Genomic DNA, 20,721 nt, shown 5'->3' on the forward strand with positions numbered 1-20,721 from the left:
GTGAACTATCCAAACAGCTTATGCGTGGCTGCTTGGCAGTGTTGCTTAGTAACATCATCCTGTTGCTGAGGCACTCAGCCCTCAGTCAAAGTGCTTAGTGAGCAGGAAAGTTAAGAACAGTGATTTGTATCACCAGATAGCAGTATCTGTTCCCATTCACGCACAGGACTTCTTTTCCATTTTTGTAAAATTGGCAGGGTTGTGGGCCATGGAAGAGGCAGAGCTTAAGAGACAGGAGTGGAAAAAAAAACCAAAACCAAAATCAAAACTAAAGCAACGTCCACTGTGATCGTTCCGTCAATAGTTTAAAAAAAAAATCTATCACTTCTTTCCTTGCTGAAGGCAAGTTGTTGTTGCTGTGTGGTAATAGTTTGGGGGAGTTTTTGTTTTTCGTTCTTTCTTCAGTGACAGTTCCCTAGATGAGAAATGAAATGGGAATTATCTCCCTGAACTTGTCTGTCACATTTAATCTGCTGTTTCTTCCTGGCTATCTTTGCCTCTTATCTCTTTGCTCCCAGTCACACTTCTCTTCTTCCACTAACAATTTAGTTTTGATAAAATGTTTTAAGCAGGTGAATGCTTTTCAACAGAATGAGGACAGTAGCAGAAAGAAGAAAATGCTTGGTAGGAAGCACAAATGTATGGTGTGGGCTTTCTGTTTTCCCTAGATTTTTAGAATTATAATACCTGATATAGTACTTTGCAGTAAAGTAATATTGCATGGCTAAAATTATGGACAGTGTAAGGAAATATTTTTAGCTTTATTTCTCTTTTAAATATGCTTAGGATTGTAATTATTTCGATATTTGATTAAAAACAAGTTTAAATGGGATAAAAATTATCCAGACACTTTTTTTAAGACATAGTAAGCTTTGTCACATTATTTTTAAAGTTTATTTTGGGCCTGTTTATTACACTTAAAAAAGCATAAGCCTTTTTTTCCTTCTTCCTTTCTTTATTTTTAGCACTGATGTGAAAAGTGCTAGCCCTAGGTCAGACATTGGTTTTGCGGTGTCCCTTAAGCAGCCAAAGCCAATCTGTTTTGAGGAGACTTTCCTAAGATACTTAATCTGGTTAATGGACAAATTATGTCTGGGAAATTCCACAGTGTGAGCTGAACGTGGAAGTATCCTGACGGTGACACTTCTAATAGGTTTGACAGTGCAGTGATAGTTTGCAAGAAACATTGCAGACCATGCATCGTATAACACTTTAATCTTTTAAGTAGAAAACCTGAGGAAAAAAGCAGTCTAAAATACTGACAGGTGTGGTAAGCATTTTCCTTCAGTTCTGGGGGCTTGAATGTTGCGGCACATACTTATTTTGTGGTGATCTCCTACGGTGTGGACCAAGGATCCCAAAGCAGTGGATCCATGGGGTTTTTTTCAGACATCCGGAGTTGAACATAAGTTGAAAGACATCATGTGTAATTAGTCAGTTCAGAGATGGCATTATTTCCTTCTGTATTTGTGCAAATAATCTCAAGTCACAGAGAGAATGGTGTAGTGAAAATGGAAAAAGAATGTAAAGAGAGAAATTAATTTTAATTCTGAACTTTCATTAGTTAATCTTTAATTTCAATATTTGGGGAAAGGAAAAATTGATAAGTTTTGTGTTTCTGTGTATGTAAAAATCTAAACAGGTGAGAATTCTGTGTTTAAAAAAATCTAAACCTATTTGAAAAGAATTCACTACAGACTGCGTTCTGGTTCTAGTGAATACAGATCTTTGGTATGTAGGGGCACAAGCTGACGTACCCAAGGTGTGCATTAGCTGGTACTGCCATATGGCCTGTCATGTCTTACTGGTTAATTTAACCATCTGTCATGTCTTAACAATTTGCATTCACTTTCAGTACTTGGGTTAGAAGTGTTTGCTTCTCTTTGCTACAGTAATTTTCATCACATGGGACTGTTATATTCCCATTGCCTAAGTTTTATTAGTTTTATTTATAGTAATATTTGTTGTAGATCATACTTTCTTTTTCCAGTGTTGTGAGTAGAAAATGCATGTCTTCAGACAGGCATTTTGGAGATGTTTCTGCATAAATTTCTGGCATTAAAAAAAGTATCAGTCCTCGAGCTGTGAATGCTTGACTCTCCTTCTCCCCCTGTTCGCTTCTAATTTTGCACTTGTGTTCCTGTGTAAATTAAAAGAGGTTAGTGTCTGTAGAACAGGTTTCACTACATGTGAGTTCAGAGTAAAAATCCTGCTATTCGTATCCTCTTTCTCACATGTTACTTTTTCAGAATTACAGTGAAGCTATGACCTGATCTACTGTATTTATTTATTTAATAAGGACAGTAGCATTTCAGGGCAAGCATCTAAGAGAAACTTATGTCAAATAGGGTTTTCAGCCCTGATGTGCTATTTGAATCAAAAAGATCTTTCAGTCCTCAAAAAAACATACAACATACCAAAGCCACAAAACTACTGTGATTCCCTTTTAGCTTCTGTGCTTGCGGTACCTTATCCCAATGATGGGCTTATTGCAGTTTTACCATTGTCTGAGGTTGGTTTTGTTGCTTGGTTGTTGTTGTTTTTTGTTTGTTTGTTTTTTTAAACTTGTGATCTAAGCAAAGTTGTCATTATATTTAAAATTAACAAGTGATGCAGCCAGTTGTAGATCATCAATCCTCTTTGTTAGGAAGTTGCATCTTCTGAGTGCAAAGTGTTGTAGTGTGTTCAGAGTCTGATTTTTGATACTTAGAGCCTCAAATAGCCAGAGATCTACTGTGTTTTGAAAGGTCCTTTGTTGCAACAAAGGTAAGTTAAATTGTGTAAACACATTACTGATAAGTGGTCATAGAACAGTTGTTGAGCTTCATCTTCAACTAGTGTATTATTAATGATATTCCTCTACCACAGAAATAAAGAAAATGCTTAACAGGACTCTTGATCAATGTATTTTGTGACAGAGGGTTTTTAAATTAGGGCTGAATGGTTTATCTGAATATTTTTCTTAATGTTGAGATGATCACTTGCATGTTTCGTGCTTCCAATGAGCTCTTCAATCCTGGAGCAGTACCGTGTGCTCCTGCTATTAGAGATGTTTAGAGAGCATTGTGTAGGGTTTCTTCTTAGGGCTGCTACAGGGCAGGCAGACTTGTTGTAAAGGCTTTCACAAAGAGCAAAAGTAAAAACTGTTCAGGCTTTCTTAAAGTGTATGTAAATGCCTCTGAATCCATTCATTTGAGTAGTTTTAATGTCTTTAGTTCCTTGAAATGACAAATGCTGCCAATAGAGTGGTCTACTTCGTTGACCTTCACTGTCAGATTAGCAGTGTCATTCAAATGTGCCTTTTGTGACAGTTCCCTAGATGAGAATTTATTCTCATTATTGTATTTATTTCCTTGACAGCCTGCACAAGCTCTGAAGAGCAATTAGGGATTATTTTATGTATTTCTGTTATGTTACATCTGTCTGATTACAGTATTTATGTTCTTTTGGAAAGTGAAACTTCATCAAAAAGGAACATTTTCCTAGGAAATAACTGTTTCACTGTGCTGCTGAGGAAGGTATTATCTGAATAACGTGGAAACCTCTAGCTAGCAGGGTGATGGGTTGTAAGTGTAAAACATGGAGATGTGATTTACTGATCCAATTAGGTAGGACTGCACTCTTCATGGGTTCTTTCTATTGCCACTCCTGAATGTAAGAAGGGAGCAAATACCACCTCATGTAAGAAAGCGTATTTTTTTTTCTGGCCAGTTCTAGGTTATCATTGTTGCCCTAATCCAATTCACCTGACTGGGGGCTCACATAATATCCCTGACCACAGACTACTTTTACAAGCTCCACAGAGATGCTGAAGGGGCATTTCGTCTTTCAGGTTTCAGTCTTGGAGACTTCAGAACACAGAGAAGACTTTCTGTATGCTTTTGTTCTTACAGTTAATAAGTTTCTGCTAAAAAAAAATTATTTTTTTTTTAATTCTGATGACTGGCAGCTGTTTTATAGCCTTATCATCTTCTCTATACCTTCTACTGTGATGCATCTCCAAGATTGCAATCAAATAATTTCTCAGTGTTTTGTCAAACAAGATTGGACTACTGGAGGAATTAATTATCAGATGGTAACTTGAACCCCTATATGACAGTTTAGATCTTCTCCATGGTTTTGGATTTGTTTGCTTGTTTTTTTATTAATCTAGAAGGGAGAAAAAAAACCTACTTCTTCACAACCATGATCATAAAAGTTCTGGGTCTACCCTGATGCTAGATACACCATCTGTAGCTAACAACTTGCGGGACTGAAAATTTAATAATGAGTTGTCTTTGAACTTGAAAGTAGACTTGTCTGTGAATGAGCTCAATGTCTTATACTTCTGCAAGGGAAAAATAGCATTGCTGTTAGAGCAGGTTGACCAGAGAGTGGGGACAAATCCATTTTCAGAATATGTAGGAGAAATGTGCGTGGCATCACTGCTTTGATTTCAAGCAACCCAGAGAAGTGCAGTGTATGGGAAGGCAGCTGGTTGAGAACAGGGTTTGGACAAGCACAATTTGGGGTGAGCCATACACTTATGGTACCTCTAGGTTTAGGGAAACCACTTCTCGGCCTCCCTGAGTATGAGGGGGCTCGTGGGCCTTGTAAATAGATGTTTTATTGCTTTCTAGTAATATATTGATTGCTGCTTTTCCATTCTGACCTTGTTGCTTTTCCAAGCTCTGTGATCTTTAGACTGCATCAATGCAAGTTTTTTTGAAGCCAATGATACAGATCAGCTTGCAGCTCCAAATAGGAAAGGATGTAGCTGTTTGCTGCTTAGGCAAGATACAGGCAGGGGCATGTTATACCCCTCTCCTTCTCAGTACGTCACTTCTTTAAATGCACGATCTTTATTTTGATCAATTATCTTAACTGTTTTTCCAGTGTCTTGTAAAGCAGCAGCATATGGTGGAGGGCTGTGTGTGTGGTTGAGGTGGGATGCAGTTTTCTGAAATCCATAAGTTACCTGTGTGACCTTTCCTGGGTACAATACAGCACCGGCAACAAAGACAACTGTTAGTATAACAGCTATTGGTTAGTTGATCTTAATATCTAAAGAAAATGCATAGTAAAAACCTTTTGCTCCTCAGTTGAGACTTGAATAAATTAATATATGTAAAAACTTTAAGAGCAATGGAAAAGAAATTTTAACCAAAACCATCTTGCTATTCTAGTTTGTTTAAATACAACCTTAATAGACACATTAAAAATTATAATGGTGATACGTCTTTTTATGTCTTCTGGTTTTGTTGGTTTTTTTTTAAACTAGATTTAAGAACTTCAAAGGTTGTTAGTATTTTGTGGTTTAATATTGATATCTGATAATTTGGAAGTAGCGTGTTAAAACCGCTCACGGGAAAGTATCAGTTTTGCTTGAAATTGAACGTGTTTAAGAGACTTGCATTCTGATGGCCTAAATTTCTGAAATTTAAAAGTGGGTTTGTATTTAAAATGAAAATATTTTAGTTACCTGTTGAAATCTTCATTGTCTTGAAATGTTAGAGGTATAGTGTCAGTTATTCCCTGATAGAGTTTTAACTTTTTGAAACTTTTTGGGGGGATGTTCAGCCATAACCTTGTTATTCAGATGGCTTCAAGTTATTTTTAGGTTACCACTTAACTGGTTTTGGGCAAGTTATGTTTTCTTTAATATTTGTCACATCTTCCTCGTCTTGTTTGCTTGAACTGTAATATGTTTTGATCAAGAAGTTTCTCTGGTTATATATATGTTTGCTGCTTAGTACAGTAGTGTTATAGTCTTAATCACACAAGCAGTTTGCAAATAAACCTCTTTTTAATATTGGCATAATAAACTAATACTAAGCTTCAATTTAGTGTTAGACTAGTATGAGCACTTGCAGATTCAGAACTGTTGGTAGAGTATGAAGGAGGTTGAATTAAGCCCACCTCACCATAAAATTACTACCACTGTTTGAAAACATGTTAATATCTGAATTATACTGCCACTAAGTTCAGTGGGAAAAATCTTTCAGCTCACAGGAAGCAGGATTAAGAAAAAAAAAAACTATTGTTCCAAAAAGCATTGTTAATTTGTAAGTGGACAGAAGAACTGTAGTACTTTTAGAGGGGTGTGTAATTCTTTACTCTGTAGGAAGTCTGGTTTGTTGATCCAGATGTTGTTCAATGTCTGAAATATTGCCCTTAATTTTTCTATTTTTTTTCCTCTGGATACAGATTGAACTAAGTATGCATTGAAATTTGGACATGATCATAACAGGCTGTTTTTTAGACCACTCTGAAGGATACTAGAATTTGATGGGAACTGTTCAAGTATTCCGAGAATCAGTCTCAAGGGTGCAGGGTTAAAGAACATTTTGAAAATGTAGACCATGAAGAATTTAATTCTGTAATAGCAATATCAACTTTCTGGATAATTGCTGTAGTTATAGATAAAATATGTCTTAGGGATTCTTGGCAGACTTTCTAGTAAAGGGAACAACAGAATTACTTTCAGCAGTGTGCTAAGGGCAAGTCAGTCTGAAAAATGTTTGAAGGGAAAAATATGCAAATAGGACATTCCACTGAAAACATGCATAAACATTGAAAAATTCAGAAGAATACACATATGTGGCACAAGCTGATTAGAAAGAAGGAAATGGAGTAAATTGTTCTTTTCCTCCAGACAATTTGTATTAAAGTTTAAGTAGTTGTATCTGTATATCTTTCTCGTTTCTATCCTATGTTGCTATCACACCTTATTTTATATCTGTGTTTTGCATTTTAAAAGTATTTAGTGTCTGTTTATGCAACAAAACTGCTGCCAACACAATGACTGTGGCAGAGATTTTCAGCAGGAATGGCTACACCAATGGTCAGAGCAGTGCAAGCTAAGCCAGTAGAACATTACCCACGTCCTGGATTTCAGCCTCACAGCTAGGGGTGTAATAGGTGTAACTTTGATTGCTTTTCTAAACATTTAAGTAACATGCTGCCACTTTGTGGTGTTGACCTAACATTTGTGAAGTGTTCCTTGTGTACTTGCTTGATAGTCACCTTCAAAATGTGTAATGTTTGTATGGCATCCCCATGACTCTCCTTGGGAATCTCAGTAACAGACCACACAGATGAAGTACCTAAGTAGCAAAAGGATTGAAGTGACAAAACTAATCACAGCTGGAAATATACAAGTCTCTTTCTTAAATATTATAATATAAAATATTTTAGGAGTAGAATAAGAAAAAAAACCCTGTATCCTCAAATTTTTTCCAGGAGGCATGTTTAATTTTTTCATCCTCAGAGGATACTTAAGTTGTAGAAAGTCTTAGGAATTTAATTTTTTTTTAAATGTTGAGGGCAAAATGTTGATAAGGCACAACCATTCTATTACACTTTAGTGAAGCAACTAAAAGATCAGACTTGGTGTAAAACTACATCTGTTTATCAACTTCAGCTTATTTCATTTGTAGATCTTCAGATCTGGGCATTACATATGAAACTAGTTCTGACTGCTGCTCCTTTTTTCTCCCCAGCCCTCCTACCTCCCCCAATCCTGTTTCTTCTGTGGACCCGTTTAGTTGAGGGCATATTTGTGTTGCGTAACTTTTGCTTTTCTAGGTTGGGGAGGTTTTTTGCCTTTTTTGAGAGGCAATGGTAGTTTTTTTGGTCTCTGTTTAAGAAGAGATAGTATCATGATATCTCTCTCACCAAAATATCTAGTCACTTTGGAAGAAATGAGATTTTGGTGTAGATGCAGGCAGCTGGATAAGGAAACTAAAGTGATTAAGTGGAGCTGTTGCTACCCTTCCATGCTGTTTCTATTTGAATGTTGAAAACACTTATTTCTTAGTCTTGCTTGGGGCTATTTTTGTGTTTAAATGCTACTTTCAAGTGAACTTTTAATACTGTCACTTATTTTTTTCTCTCTTAAATATCTCTTATAAATCTATTTGCAGCTGGGTCTCGGGCATCTTACAGCAGCCAGCACAGCCACCTTGGCTCCGAGTTAAGGGCACTGCAGTCTCCAGAACACCATATAGACCCTATTTACGAAGACAGAGTTTATCAGAAGCCCCCTATGAGGAGTCTCAGCCAGAGTCAGGGGGACCCTCTGCAACCAGCACACACAGGCACATATCGCACTAGTACAGGTAAGTGGATGTAACTTGTATGTGTCTTCTATGACATATATGTTTTTCTTCAATACTAACTTCTTCTCTTTCTGATGTGCTAACTGAATATGTTATGTGCATGCCAGTCAAATAAAATATCTTTTGCAGGTGGCAGCTATCAATAGAACCCCAAATACGCGCACAAAACGGAGAAATACTAAATGTGCTATATGTACAGTCAGTTAACCTCATTTGGGGAGGGGGCTTACTCCTAAGGAGAGAAAATATTTCTGTTAATCTGGTGTTGTCTCTGAAGAAATTGCTGAGGTTTTTTTGCTTACAAAGGTATTTTGTGTGTTACAAAGGGACAGCAAAGTTTCTTTCCACATGAAGCTAAAGGATTGGTCACTTGCTTTCAAAGTAAATCATAAGCAAATGTTCTTCCTCTCTCCTACAGAGATATGGTTAGGTATAGGACACGGACGTAAAATTGAAGTATAATATAAGGAAAAGCTGTTAGCATCACTGGTTATCCATAAATAGTGATTGTCTCTGAAATACATTGGTGTACAAGTCCTACTTGCAGAATATCCTCTCAACCAAATGAAATACAGCTGTATGGTGGAACCCTTAAATAGATCACAAATCAACAGGGATATTTATGGCATTTAATGCACAAAATAATTAGAGTACATAAATGCTACAGCCAAAATAGGCTGAAGCAGATGTAGAAAGAACTTGCCTTAGGAATTGTAATTATTTCTGGTGTTTTATCTTTGCTTTGTTGATTAAAGAGGGAAGATTATGTCCATTCTCAGGTCACTCCTATTTTCATCAAGAAAAGGTTAAGTGCACTTTTTGGAGCAAGATACTTTGCTTTCTTTTAAAGCTTTTTTTTTTTTCTTTAACTTTTTTTTTTGTTAAATCCATTTCTTCAAGGGCAAAACTGGCAGTTCTTGTGTGTCCAAAAATTCCTATTGTTTTACACAAGTTTTGGGCATTCAGAATACAAGAGAAAATCCTTAAAAGGAAGGTTTTCCACAGAATTTTCTAGTTAAATATCTGTACAGCTTTATACTTTCTGAAGAATACCATTACACCATTTCTTTCCTGTTAAAGAAACTACCATAGCCTATGTTTTATGTAGAGTTATATATGTATAAGAGAAAAGATTACTGTTCTTTGCATGAAGGGGACAAGAGCTCTGCCTAAATCACTGAGCAGTGGAGCCAAGGGGTAGTGATTTGAAGCTGCTGTTTATATTGAACTTTAGGCTTCCTGTTCCACATGCGGCTCATTGCAGATATGTCTCCTTCCCAGACATACCCTGAAGAGAGTTTCTTGTTTTGCTTGCAAAATTTCCCTTGATTCTCTGTGCTGAAGTAGCAGGCTGTCTTGTGACTGTAATCTTCACAACACCCCCTTAAGGAAGGAAACCCTGTCAACATAGATAACAATTACAGTGAATTAAACTGGGATGCAGGATGTTACTTAGTAATACCTGAAGATGGGGTTTCAGAAGGAAGAGGAAAAACTAAAAAAAAAATATACTGATTAGGGTAGCAGAAACATACCTTGTGAAGGTAAATTTTGTTTTGCAGTTTGGGATATGGATTTGAACATTGCTTCAGGCTCATTCTGAAGAATGACCCCATCAGTCCAGCTTTATGTCGGCTTGATCCTCCCTCACTTTCCCCACTACACCCCTATCAACAGGGTCAGGGGAAATAAAAGAAGATGGATGTGTACCAGGCCACTCATTCTGTTGCTCTGTCAGTAGCTGTCAGCTACAGATGCTGTCAGCCTTTCATACAACCAGGCTGGAGAACTGTCAGTGCTCAGAGGGAATTTTGAGCTGGATTGGATCAGCTCTCAGACTCCTGTGTCTGCCGCAAATGCCAGTAGGAACATATCCCTTCTGATGGAGACTATACAATTGTTTTCAAAATAGCAGAAAGGAGGGGAAGAAGTTCAACTGAAGTTTACTCATAAAACTTTTCTTTCCCTTCATTGTGTTAAGTGTGTTTTTTTTTTTTTATTGTAGGACAAATAGCTATTTGTCTTGCCTATTTGGTCAAGATATGAGGGATGTAGATTGCTGTGTACTCCATGAAGATAAGTGCCAGAGCTTCATGGCCTGTGTCTTCTGCATGCATGAGTCATGGCGGGTGGGGAGCTTCAAGGCTTCACTGTGGTCCTTTGTAGACTATAGTTCACATCCTTTGTTTATCAGAACAGTAGCTTTAATCATGAAGATGGTGCATGCTTTTTCACATCTGATGGAAGAAAAAAAGGGAAAGCAACCCTAGTCTAAAGACTTTGTCCAAAGTCTGGATTTTTTTTGTCTGCAGCTAAGGCTGCCCATTAGAAATAAAAATTGCGCTGATTATACCTGACTATCATTTATTTTTATTGATTTCTGTGGGGGGGTTTTGTTGTTGTTTTTTTTTTTCCTTTGAGTTTTTTGTTTATTTGTTTTTGTTTGTTTGTTTGTGTTTGTTTTTTTTTTTTTAAGAACATTCTTCCTGAATTTGAAAATTTCACTTAATTTGGGAGAATAAGTTACCAAGAATGGTCACTCAGTATAGACATCACCTCTTTCTCTTTTGTGAGGCCTTAAGTACTTACTACATTCAAGAATGTTTACAGAACTAAGGATAAAGCCCCCTAAAGAGTTTTTCATCTTCTATGTGAATCAACATTCAGTAAACAAAATTCAATAAGCTATAGTTTCTCTATGGGGTAAACTAAATTAAACTTGTTCTATATACTCACTGTTTTTTTGGGTGATTGAACTTTTGTATTTTTTTTGTATTTCACTTGTGAATGATGATGATAGTTTTACACTTCTACACAGTAGAAGGTACAAAGTAGTAGGAACTTTTTGAATATCTCCCTTACTGGCATAACTTTATGAAGAATTAATCCTGTCTCTATCTAGAGGCGCCGAATGATTTGGGTTGGAATGGACCTTGACAATCATCATATTGCAACCCCCCTGCCATGGGCAGGGGGCTTTCCACTAGATGAGGTTACTCAGAGCCCCATCCAGCCTGGTCTTGAATACCTCCAGGGATGGGAAGTCCATAGTATCTCTGGACAACCTGTTCCAGTGTCTCACCACCCTGACGGTACAGAATTTCTTCCTAATATCTAATCTAAACCTGTCCTCCTTCAGTTTGAAGCCATTTCCCCTTGTCCTGTCACTACAGGCCCTTGTGAAAAGTCCCTCTCCAGCTTTCTTGCAGGCTCTCTTTAGGTACTGGGGGATGCTATAAGGTCTCCCTGGAGCCTGCTCTTCTCCAGGCTCTCAGCTTTTTGTCATATAAGAGTTCTCCATCCCTCTGGTCATCTCTTTGTGGCCCTCCTCTGTACTCATTCCAACACACCCACGTCTTTCCTGTGCTGAGAACCTCTGAGCTGGATGCAGTACTCCGGGAGGGGTCTCACCAGAGCAGAGTAGGGGGTCAGAATTGCCTCCCTCACCCTGCTGACCATACTGCTTTTGATGCAACCCAGGACACAGTTGGCTTTCTGGGCTGCAAGTGCACATTGCTGGCTCATGTTGAGGTTTTTGTCCACAACCAAGTCCTCCTCCCCAGGACTAGTCTCAATCCATTCTTTACCCAGTCTATACTAGTGGTGTAAAATATAACTAGGTGTGTTACTATCATGCTGTCTAAGCTAAAAATAATCTTTCAGATTTGACAGCAGAAGCTGCAAAGGCTTTTTTGGTTGGTAGCTTTTACTTAACAATCCCTTTTGGTCTTCAAAGGGTAATGCATTCTCTCATATAAGAAATACCGGCCCAAACTTCTGCACTAAAAGTAGCAATAAATGTGAAATTCTACTTTTGAAATAGGAATTCTCAAACGATGTGCTTGGAGAGAGTACTCAAACACAGTAAAAGTAACAAATTAATTTACTTACTGAATAGCAACTCATAACTTGTATTTGTAACCCAACTAAATAACACTAATAATTTTTGTTCACACAGGTTCATTACTTATTTTCCTCATAAGCCTAAAGGCCTTGAATTATTAACTTAGTAGATATAAGCTTATATGATGGGATGTTTACATGAAGACTGCTGGAATTTGAAGAAGGCTATTAATTAAGAGGGAGGAAGAGTTGCCTTTCAGCCAGAGTGGGACACGGAATCGATGATTGCTTGCTTATTTGCAGAAGTAGAAGTTTGGTCTAGGGGTTTAGTCCACAGTTATTGATGTTTAATTCACATCCATCAGGGACCCTGTTTGTGGCAGGGGCACTCCTGCAGCACTTGTTTTGCTACCTTCAAAGCTGCCCAATGTCCCTGTGTGCGTAGGCAGTTGCCAGGCCACCCCCCATCTTCTCTCTGCTCCTTCAGGCCATATCTCTCCAGGATTCCTCCCACTGATGCTTGAGTGGTTCCACCAATGCACCACCACTTCTGAAGCTGTCTGGTACCAAAAGCTGTGCTTCCATAGGCTGCATCACCTCTTGTGCACCATGGCGGAGAGTGCTGATCCAGGAGAAGAGGCCTGTGAAATTTGGAATGGCAGGTGCAAACCAGAAAAGTCTCTTTGTGAGCTGGGTTTGTGTGCAGAGTGAGAATTCTGACAGGAGAGCAGTGAACAGCCAAGTGGTCTCCTTTTCAAAGGGAAAAGTTATCTATTGCTCCTGACTGTAGTTTCTGTTTAAGCACTTGGCAGTGGCAGGGAAAAACTCAGTATGTCATTGTCCTGTGATGCAGCTCAGGAAAAACTACTGAGGGTGAGAATTACCATTCTGTTTCTGGACAGGTGCAGTTCTCCTCTTCTCCACCTTCCTTTCCACTCCTGCCTTGTACTTCATTTGCTGAAGGAAAAGAGTCTGCACTGAGGGATGCCTTATGTCAAGCACTGCTCCTAGTAATGTCTTTCTCCTGTAAAACTGTATCTTCCTTTAGTAGGGAAGGAGCTGTGTTTGCTTCTGGAGTCCAGTCTTTTACAATGGATTAGGTGCTACTGGAGGGATGGGAAGAGGACCCAGATGACCATGGTAGTGTTTGCTGCTTCATCCTTGCTGCACTTGGCCTGGGCTTTTGCCGCCTTTGAAGTTAAACAGTGTTTAAGGAGAAGGTATAGGAGGAAACCTATAAAGAAGACAGAAGTTCTCTATCAGCCGACACCTCAGGAAGTCTTCCATCATCCCCATATCACCATTGGCCAATCAGAGCTCAAATCAGTCCAGCACTTTAATTACCTTGGTAGCTTCATCTCCTCAGATGGTAAGATTGATGGGGAGATAGACAACAGGTTAGCAAAGGCATACAGTGCCTTCGGAAAGCTTCATAAAAGAGTTTGGCGAAATAAACACTTGAAGAAAAGTACAAAGATCAGTGTTTACAGAGCCATTGTGCTGTCTACTCTTTTATATGGATCTGAATCATGGGTCATCTACCGCCACCACCTGCAACTCCTAGAACGCTTCCATCAACGCTGCCTCCGTACAATCCTAAACATCCACTGGTCAGATTATGTGACCAATACGTCTGTTCTAGAACAAGCAGCAGTCACAAGTATTGAGGCCATGTTGCTGAGAACACAGCTCCATTGGGCAGGGCACGTCTCCAGGATGAAGGACCACCGCCTCCCTAAGATCTTGCTTTATGGTGAAGTTGCCACCGGCTGCCGCATGAGAGGAGCCCTGAAGAAAAGATACAAGGACTCCCTGAAACAACATCTCAGCCTTGGCCATATTGATCAACATAACTGATCTACTCTGGCCTCCAATCGGGAGGTCTGGAGACACACCATCTATAACGCTGCTGATGCTTTTGAGAAAGCACGCAGGATCACTCCTGAGGAGAAAAGACAACGCAGAAAGAATCGTGCCTTGCAGGATATACCACCTAAGGAGTCTTTCTGCTGTGCCTTTTGTAATCGGATGTGCCTGTCTTGTATTGGCCTTATTAGCCACCAACACGCTTGTAACAAATGTGGATAGAGCCCTTCTCAAATCTTTGTTCGCAAAGCCCAGCCATGATGATGATGATGATAGGAGGAAACCTGATGTTCCTTCTTTTGTCACAGACCTGATGGCCTTCTCACAACATGACTGATCCACCTCATTGTTCCATCTGATGAGGTGCCTGTGGTAAGGATCAGGTCTCTATTCTAATGACCTAAAGGAGAAGTAGAGAGGGAGAATTCAACCCCCCCATTTTTCTGATCCCTCAGGCAGGAACAGCCCATGCAAAACTGACTGCATTCTTGGTTTGTTTGGGCTTGTTTTTTTGGAGGAAGGGGAGGTTGCTAGTTTGTTTCTTGTGGCTGTTCAAATAGCTGTGACCTACTCCTTTCCTCATTTGCATTGCACAAGTGAAGCAGGACAGTCCCACCTCTTTGGTGTCAGTGCAAGATTCTCAGAGCCAGATTCACGTGCCATTTGTCCCCACTCCCTGCAGGCTCCCTCCCTGTGGGAAAGGCTGGACCTGTTCAAATGTCCATCTCATTGACCTGGTAGACAGAAGTCTGGCATTGTGGAGTTGCTTCTGGGAAGCTACACTGGTCACCATCTCCTTGCCTCTGTCCTGCCTTCCCTCTGCAGCTGGCATGGTGGGACAGAGACCTGGCCTTGCTCAGGGATGGAGTGCTGCTCAGCTGCCCAACAGCCCTGCCTTGCTGGTAGTCTGTGGAAACAGTAACTGCTGAGTAGGCCTAAGTAATTTTTTTAACAGATTTTACAGCAAGGATGGAGAAGGGTATTGCATGGGCTGCTTAATGCCACTTTTAAATACCAAAGAACTTGATTTGCTGCATGTTTTTTATGTTGGTCCAGCTTAGCCTTTCTTGGATTCTCAACATTTTGTCATGTCTCTCAGCTCCTTTGTTGCCCTGTACAAAAGGAGCCTGGGGCTACAAAGGGTGCATGAATTGAGCCAAAGTACATAATCTTCAAAGACTGTAAATATTTGTCTTGATATGTAATAAAGTAGTGGATATACTTGATATTTTTAGAAGTCGCTATTTCAATGTGAAGATCTTTTTCATATTGTGAAGCAATTTTCCAATATTTGAAAATTTGCCATATGAAAAAAGATGTCCGAATCCTGTAGAGCGATTTACTCTTCTTTCAAGAGTAATTAAGTCTACTTTATTGCAGTTGTGTGGTATAACAAACTGATAGTTGTTTTCTGTGTCTGTTTTTACAGATAAACTATTCTTTTACAATTTTTAAAGCTTTAAACCTTAATCTTTTAACCTTTTAAGTTTGTTGGGTTTTTTTAAATGGTTATGAAGTTGTTTAAAACAGCATGATAGAATCACAGAATAGTTTGTATTGGAAGGGACCTCCAAAGATTATGTAATCCAACCCTCCTGCAATACACACGGACATCTTGAACCAAACTAGGTTAGTCAGAGCCCCAACCTGACCCTGAATGTTTTCAGGAATGGGACATCTGCCACCTCTTTGGGCAACCTGTTCCAGTGCCTCACCACCTTCATTGTAAAAAACAGCTTCCTTATATCTAGCCTCTTTTAGTTTAAAACCATTACCCCTTGTCTTATCACAACAGACTGTGCTAAAAAGTCCCTCAGCAGCTTTCTTGCAGACCCCTTTCAGTTACTCTTTCAAGCTTTCTCTTCACCAGGCTGAACAACCTCACTTTCTTAGCCTTTTCTTGTAGATGAGGTCCTCCAGCCCTCTTATCATGTCTGTGGCCCTCCTCTGGACCACCTCTAACAGGTCTACATCTTTCTTGTGATGAGCTGACCACAGCATTCCAGGTGGAGTCTCACCAGAGCGGAGCAGAGGGGCAGAATCACCTTGCTCAACCTGCTGCCCATGCTGCTTTTGATGCAGTCCAGGATACAATTGGCTTTCTGGGCTGTGAGTGCACATTACTGTGTCATGTCCAACCTCTCATCCACCAGCACCCCCAAGTCCTTCCTGGTGGGTCTGCTCTCAATTCCTTCATCCCCCAATCTCTATTGATACTAAGGGTTTTTTGCATCTTGCACTTGGTACTCAGTATTCAGCTGATAGCTTAAACAAATACGAGTGGGGGTTTTTTGAACATTACTTGGAGACATATCTTTTTAATAGTCAATTACAATACCTTTTAGCAAGCAGTCCCTTGGTAAGTTGTTTGCTTTTAGCTATTTCAAATCACTGAAGTTGTCTGTGATTTAAACATGCTGAAAAAAATTTAGAAAATTGCCACAGCATGAAATGAAATGAGACTATGTAAAATGACACTGCGGGTCTGCAATTTCAATATCATGGCAAATCACATACAGACAGCTTAGATCACAGCTTTCTGCACCTGAAAGGTGTGCACACATAACTTCAGTTTTGGGAGTCAGACTCTTGAGTTTGATCCTTGCACATCACTAGTGACAGGTTCCACAGGGTAGTTTGTATCCCAGCTGCCGTACAGTTATCTCATCCTTTCTCAGGTTGTGTTAAGTATTGCTTTTCAGCATAGAACTGGAATTTAGTTAACCAGATGGAATTTCATAGACTTTAGATTAAAGAGTAAAAGGAATCTTCAGGGGTTTAGAGGAAATAAAAAACCTCCTGTATGCAAGCAGTTAGTTGTTGTCAGGTTCTTACAGGGAGCATCAATGAGTATGTTGGTATAGTATTAATTCAGTTTCAGAATGGCATCTAGCTACTAATGTGTGGCAGTTTGAGCCACATTAGAAATTCAAAATCCAATTTCCAGGCTTCCTCCCACCCCTTCCCACAATTTATCCTAACACCGGAGAGAAACTTTCAGGCCAGAGGCTTCTATAGGGGAAGGGGAAGTATATACATTTATTTACACAAATAAATATACTGTACAAACTAAAAGCAACTATATATATATATATATATATTTACATTTGTCAGTCCTTTTAATCCCCTCTCTTTAACTTTAGTCTAGGAAAAAGCCTTCCAAGGCTGATATGTAACGCAGTCTATCTCTCGTGGGAGTGTTCGGGGCCCGAACGCTCCCCCCTCACCAAGCTCCAGCTGTTTGTGGAAGTTTTTTCCTCCTCACGAAGTCCAAGAAGATAGCTTTGAGTCCTTTCTCCTCCATCCTGTGTCATTTCTGCTGTATGATCTCTCTCTCCCAATCTCATACCTCAGTTCGTAGGCTGCTGCAGTGTAGTTCCGCTTATCAAGCGTCTGCATCCTGGAATGTTGATTCCTCCAAGTCAGTTTTCGGCTGCCTCCGGTCAAATTCGGCAGGCAACTCCCGAGCTCTTGGCCTGTCTCCAATTTCGCCTGGGATTCCTCTCCCAAGCGCCAGGCCTCCTCCTCCGGCCCGTCTCTTGGCTCAGCTTAAATGCTGAGCCTCTCCTCCACTTACAGTGGAGGGAAAGAAAAAAAGCCCCCCCCCACAGCTTCACTGCAGAAAAGGAGGGGGGAGAGGGCTTGGCTGCAAAGCCTGCCTCTCTCCTCTTACCTCAGGTGCTGTGAATTCTCTTCCTTCACAGCACACACTCCAAATGCGGCCCCTAACTCTGACCTAGGCTGAGCTGGGGGGTCGCAGGGCTCCCATCCCACCCCCCCCCGGAGGGGGAGAGAGGGAGCACAGCCACCCCCTGGCCTTGTCCACCTACACACAGCAGACACCAACAGCACAACAACCAAGACTGCACTGCCAACAGCTTACGGTGCTGTGATATATGATTTTTCAGCAGAAGCGAACAACATGAGTGGTGATTGGCTCTCCAGGGAACACTGTCCTGGCACCCAATCATCTCTGAGCCCCCCCAGCCTCTCAGGGGGGCCAATTTCAAACTATGACAAATGAAAAGTTGCCTGTTACATGCTAGTTCCCGCATTACAAATAACTAATTTAAAAATAAAAAGGGAACCTTGGTTTCAAATATATTTTCATTTGTCTCTAAAATTGTCACTTCAGGCAAAAAGAGGAGCAACAGAAAAATCAGCTTTAAGTTGCCCAGTTTGGATTAAACCCTTTGTCCTTTATACTGCTTCTCAAATCTGTATTTAGTTGTTGTTCATTGTGGAACTGCAAGAGTTAGGTTATAAATACCAAATATTGCTTCTTTCTGCTTAGATTGTGGCTTTTTTCTGGTTGGGGGACAGGTTTACTTGTTTGGTTTGTTTCGTTTTGTCACAAGCTGTTGTGCCGTGCACGGATGTAGTGTGATGGCACAGCTGCAGATTAATTGAGGATCATGCTGATAAATCACCCAGCATGGAGTTCTGGCTATAGGACATAATGTTTTCAGAGAAATTAAAAAGAAAAACTATTCCTACCACTGCATCTCTATCGGTTTGGTAATGTTGTGATAATAGACCTGTATTCCTAACTGACATCCACTTGATAACATTGCTTTGGGAGAGAGAATTATAGGAAGCAAGCAGGGAACAAATCTTCAGTACCAAGTAAATTGAGCAGAAAATACCTTAGTGATTTGCATAAAGAATAACAAATTACCTCAAAGCAATACAAAGTCATAATCCCATTTCATTTGACAGATCCAGGGTGTCTAACCTGTGTTTTATTCTTGCATATACGTTTTAAGTGATTTTTTTTTTCCAGGTACAGTATCATCATCTTTCTTGAGAAAGAATATTTTTATTTATTTCTTTCCTATAAAAATTTTGGCAGGAGTATAACAAAATACATTGTTTTCAACTTCGGTGGTATCCAGTGGAAAAGAATGGAAAGGAAGGGAAGTGGCAGGAGGTCAAAACTGAGCAAAAGCACCTTTTGTAATCTGTAAGCAATATCCCTGTATTGGGATTGCATTTCTCCAAGTAAGATATTTGTAGTTTCAAAGTGCTGAGCCCATGACTGGATTCCATAGAGGAATTGTACCCATCTGAAGACAGATGAGATTTCACCACTCTGAATAGAAACTTTTTGAAATGGTCAGTATCCATAGCCTCCTTCCTCTGTCCCATGACCAGGATGCCTCCAGAGGCTTGTGTTTTGTTCTGTATTTTCTAAATCTCCTTTTTTTAATAGAAGAATGACTTTGGATCACATCTCAGCATTTCTCAGGTGTCCCTTGACTTTTGCCTACTATTGAGGGAGAACTGTATAAAATCTTACTCAGGGAAGTACCTACTCTGTAAATCTCATCTGCCACTGTTGCGAAAATACAGTGTTTGTGCCAGAAACTGTAGGTGTATTTATCATCTATTTACTGTACAAGTGTAGTCTCCATTTAAAGCCTCATCACATTAGATTTTAGTGATACAGGACATCTATTCTCATTTATGTACTTCAGTGTTGCATAGAAATGCAAGGTTGTCATTCATGAAATAAAAAGCAATTCAAACATCTTTCATAAATCTCCTTCTTGTAGATTTTTTCTGAACAAAAACCCTGTGTCTGAGGTAACTACTCAGTAATGTCTTTAAGATGACTAAAACTTTTGTTAGAGGATCATTCCTTCTGCACTATTATGTTTAAAGGCACTCTTAAAAATCACCAACCCATTATTTATTCATTTTTTTTACTCAAGCTGTAATCTTTTTTTTATATATATAAGACTGTCTACTTTTAGAGCTCTTCCTTTGTTGTAATTTCAGCAGTGTACATATAGTTTTTGTAAGTACATGTATTCAATGATACTAGTTTTTACTTAGATGGGTCCAACAACTTTTAAACTATCATTTGCAAAAGTTAGGTTAATGGTTAAGGTGTACATATCACATGGTCTGGCACTGGAACACAAATGTTATTACCTTAATAATAAAATAACTGTCTATTCCAGAGTGGAAACTACTAATTAAAATAGCTGAAGTTCAGTAAAGTGTTCTAAGAAATAACAGTTAATGGCCACTTAATTACTTAGGATTATACTGTACTAAATAAGAAGTCAAAATCTGAAGGAGAAGACATCCATGTGCTTGATGGCCTGATGGCTGCATGATGCAATGCAGGCTGTTAGTCTGTTATTGTCTTATAGTATTTATACATCTTCTTATATATTAATTGTGATTTTTCGTCCATGTGTTCAGTTTTATGCCAGCCAGATGGATAGGAAACTCCTAACAGGGATTTTGAGAGAAGGGGATTTAGGAGTGAAAACAGACATTTAGTTGCAGTAGGCTGGTCTATGCTCAGTACTGTGGTCTGTGTGGTTTTGCTGTCGTTGGGTTATTTTGTCCCATGCACAGGCTGTGATACCATGTAGTACTACAAAGAGGAAGAAGGTGATGTATATGTCTTGTATAGTACCATGGCTCAGGGATGAATTTTATCTCTAGTGAGGAAATTTGCATGATGAATTTTGGTATCTCAAATCCTGAAAGGGCTATTGCTTTTAAAGACAGTGGCAATTGTTGATTTCTTTGTTTAAATGCTCATGTAACAAATGAATTAAACTGCATGTTCTCCCCAAACTGAGAGATGCAACTCAGAGAAAGAAGACACAATCTGAGAAAAGATCTTGGCAATAACACCTTCAGCAGCTGAAGCTGACATCCGATTATCACATTATGTGCATGCACCATTTTTTTTTGTGCAGCATCGCAGGCAGCATCACTGAAACATGCTAGAAGCTGAGCCTCAGAATGAAAGTTGCATATCTTGGTGAAATTAAAATCTGGCAGATTTAAAATGCAGTCAGTTCCTGGAGGTGGAAAAGGAGTATTATGTTTTTTAATACTGCTAGCTTAAAAAATGAGGCTTCTCCCCTGTTTGGTTGTAAACAAGGAA

General features: G+C 39.4%; 1 protein-coding gene across 10 annotated transcripts in view; it reads left to right on the top strand.

Moving 5' to 3' along the window:
- The window catches only part of CTNND2 (catenin delta 2), a 631,056-nt gene that overhangs the window by 377,386 nt on the left and 232,949 nt on the right, over positions 1–20,721 (top strand). For all 10 annotated transcript variants that reach the window (XM_027724249.2, XM_027724246.2, XM_027724247.2 and 7 more), the window contains one exon: positions 7,905–8,099. In XM_027724249.2, coding sequence (XP_027580050.1) covers positions 7,905–8,099 — 195 coding nt within the window. The remainder of the gene's footprint in view (positions 1–7,904; positions 8,100–20,721) is intronic.

This window comes from Pipra filicauda, unplaced genomic scaffold (genome assembly GCF_003945595.2).
Source record: "Pipra filicauda isolate LSUMZ 115617 unplaced genomic scaffold, ASM394559v2 scaffold39_size4671491_pilon, whole genome shotgun sequence".
Taxonomy (NCBI): domain Eukaryota; kingdom Metazoa; phylum Chordata; class Aves; order Passeriformes; family Pipridae; genus Pipra; species Pipra filicauda.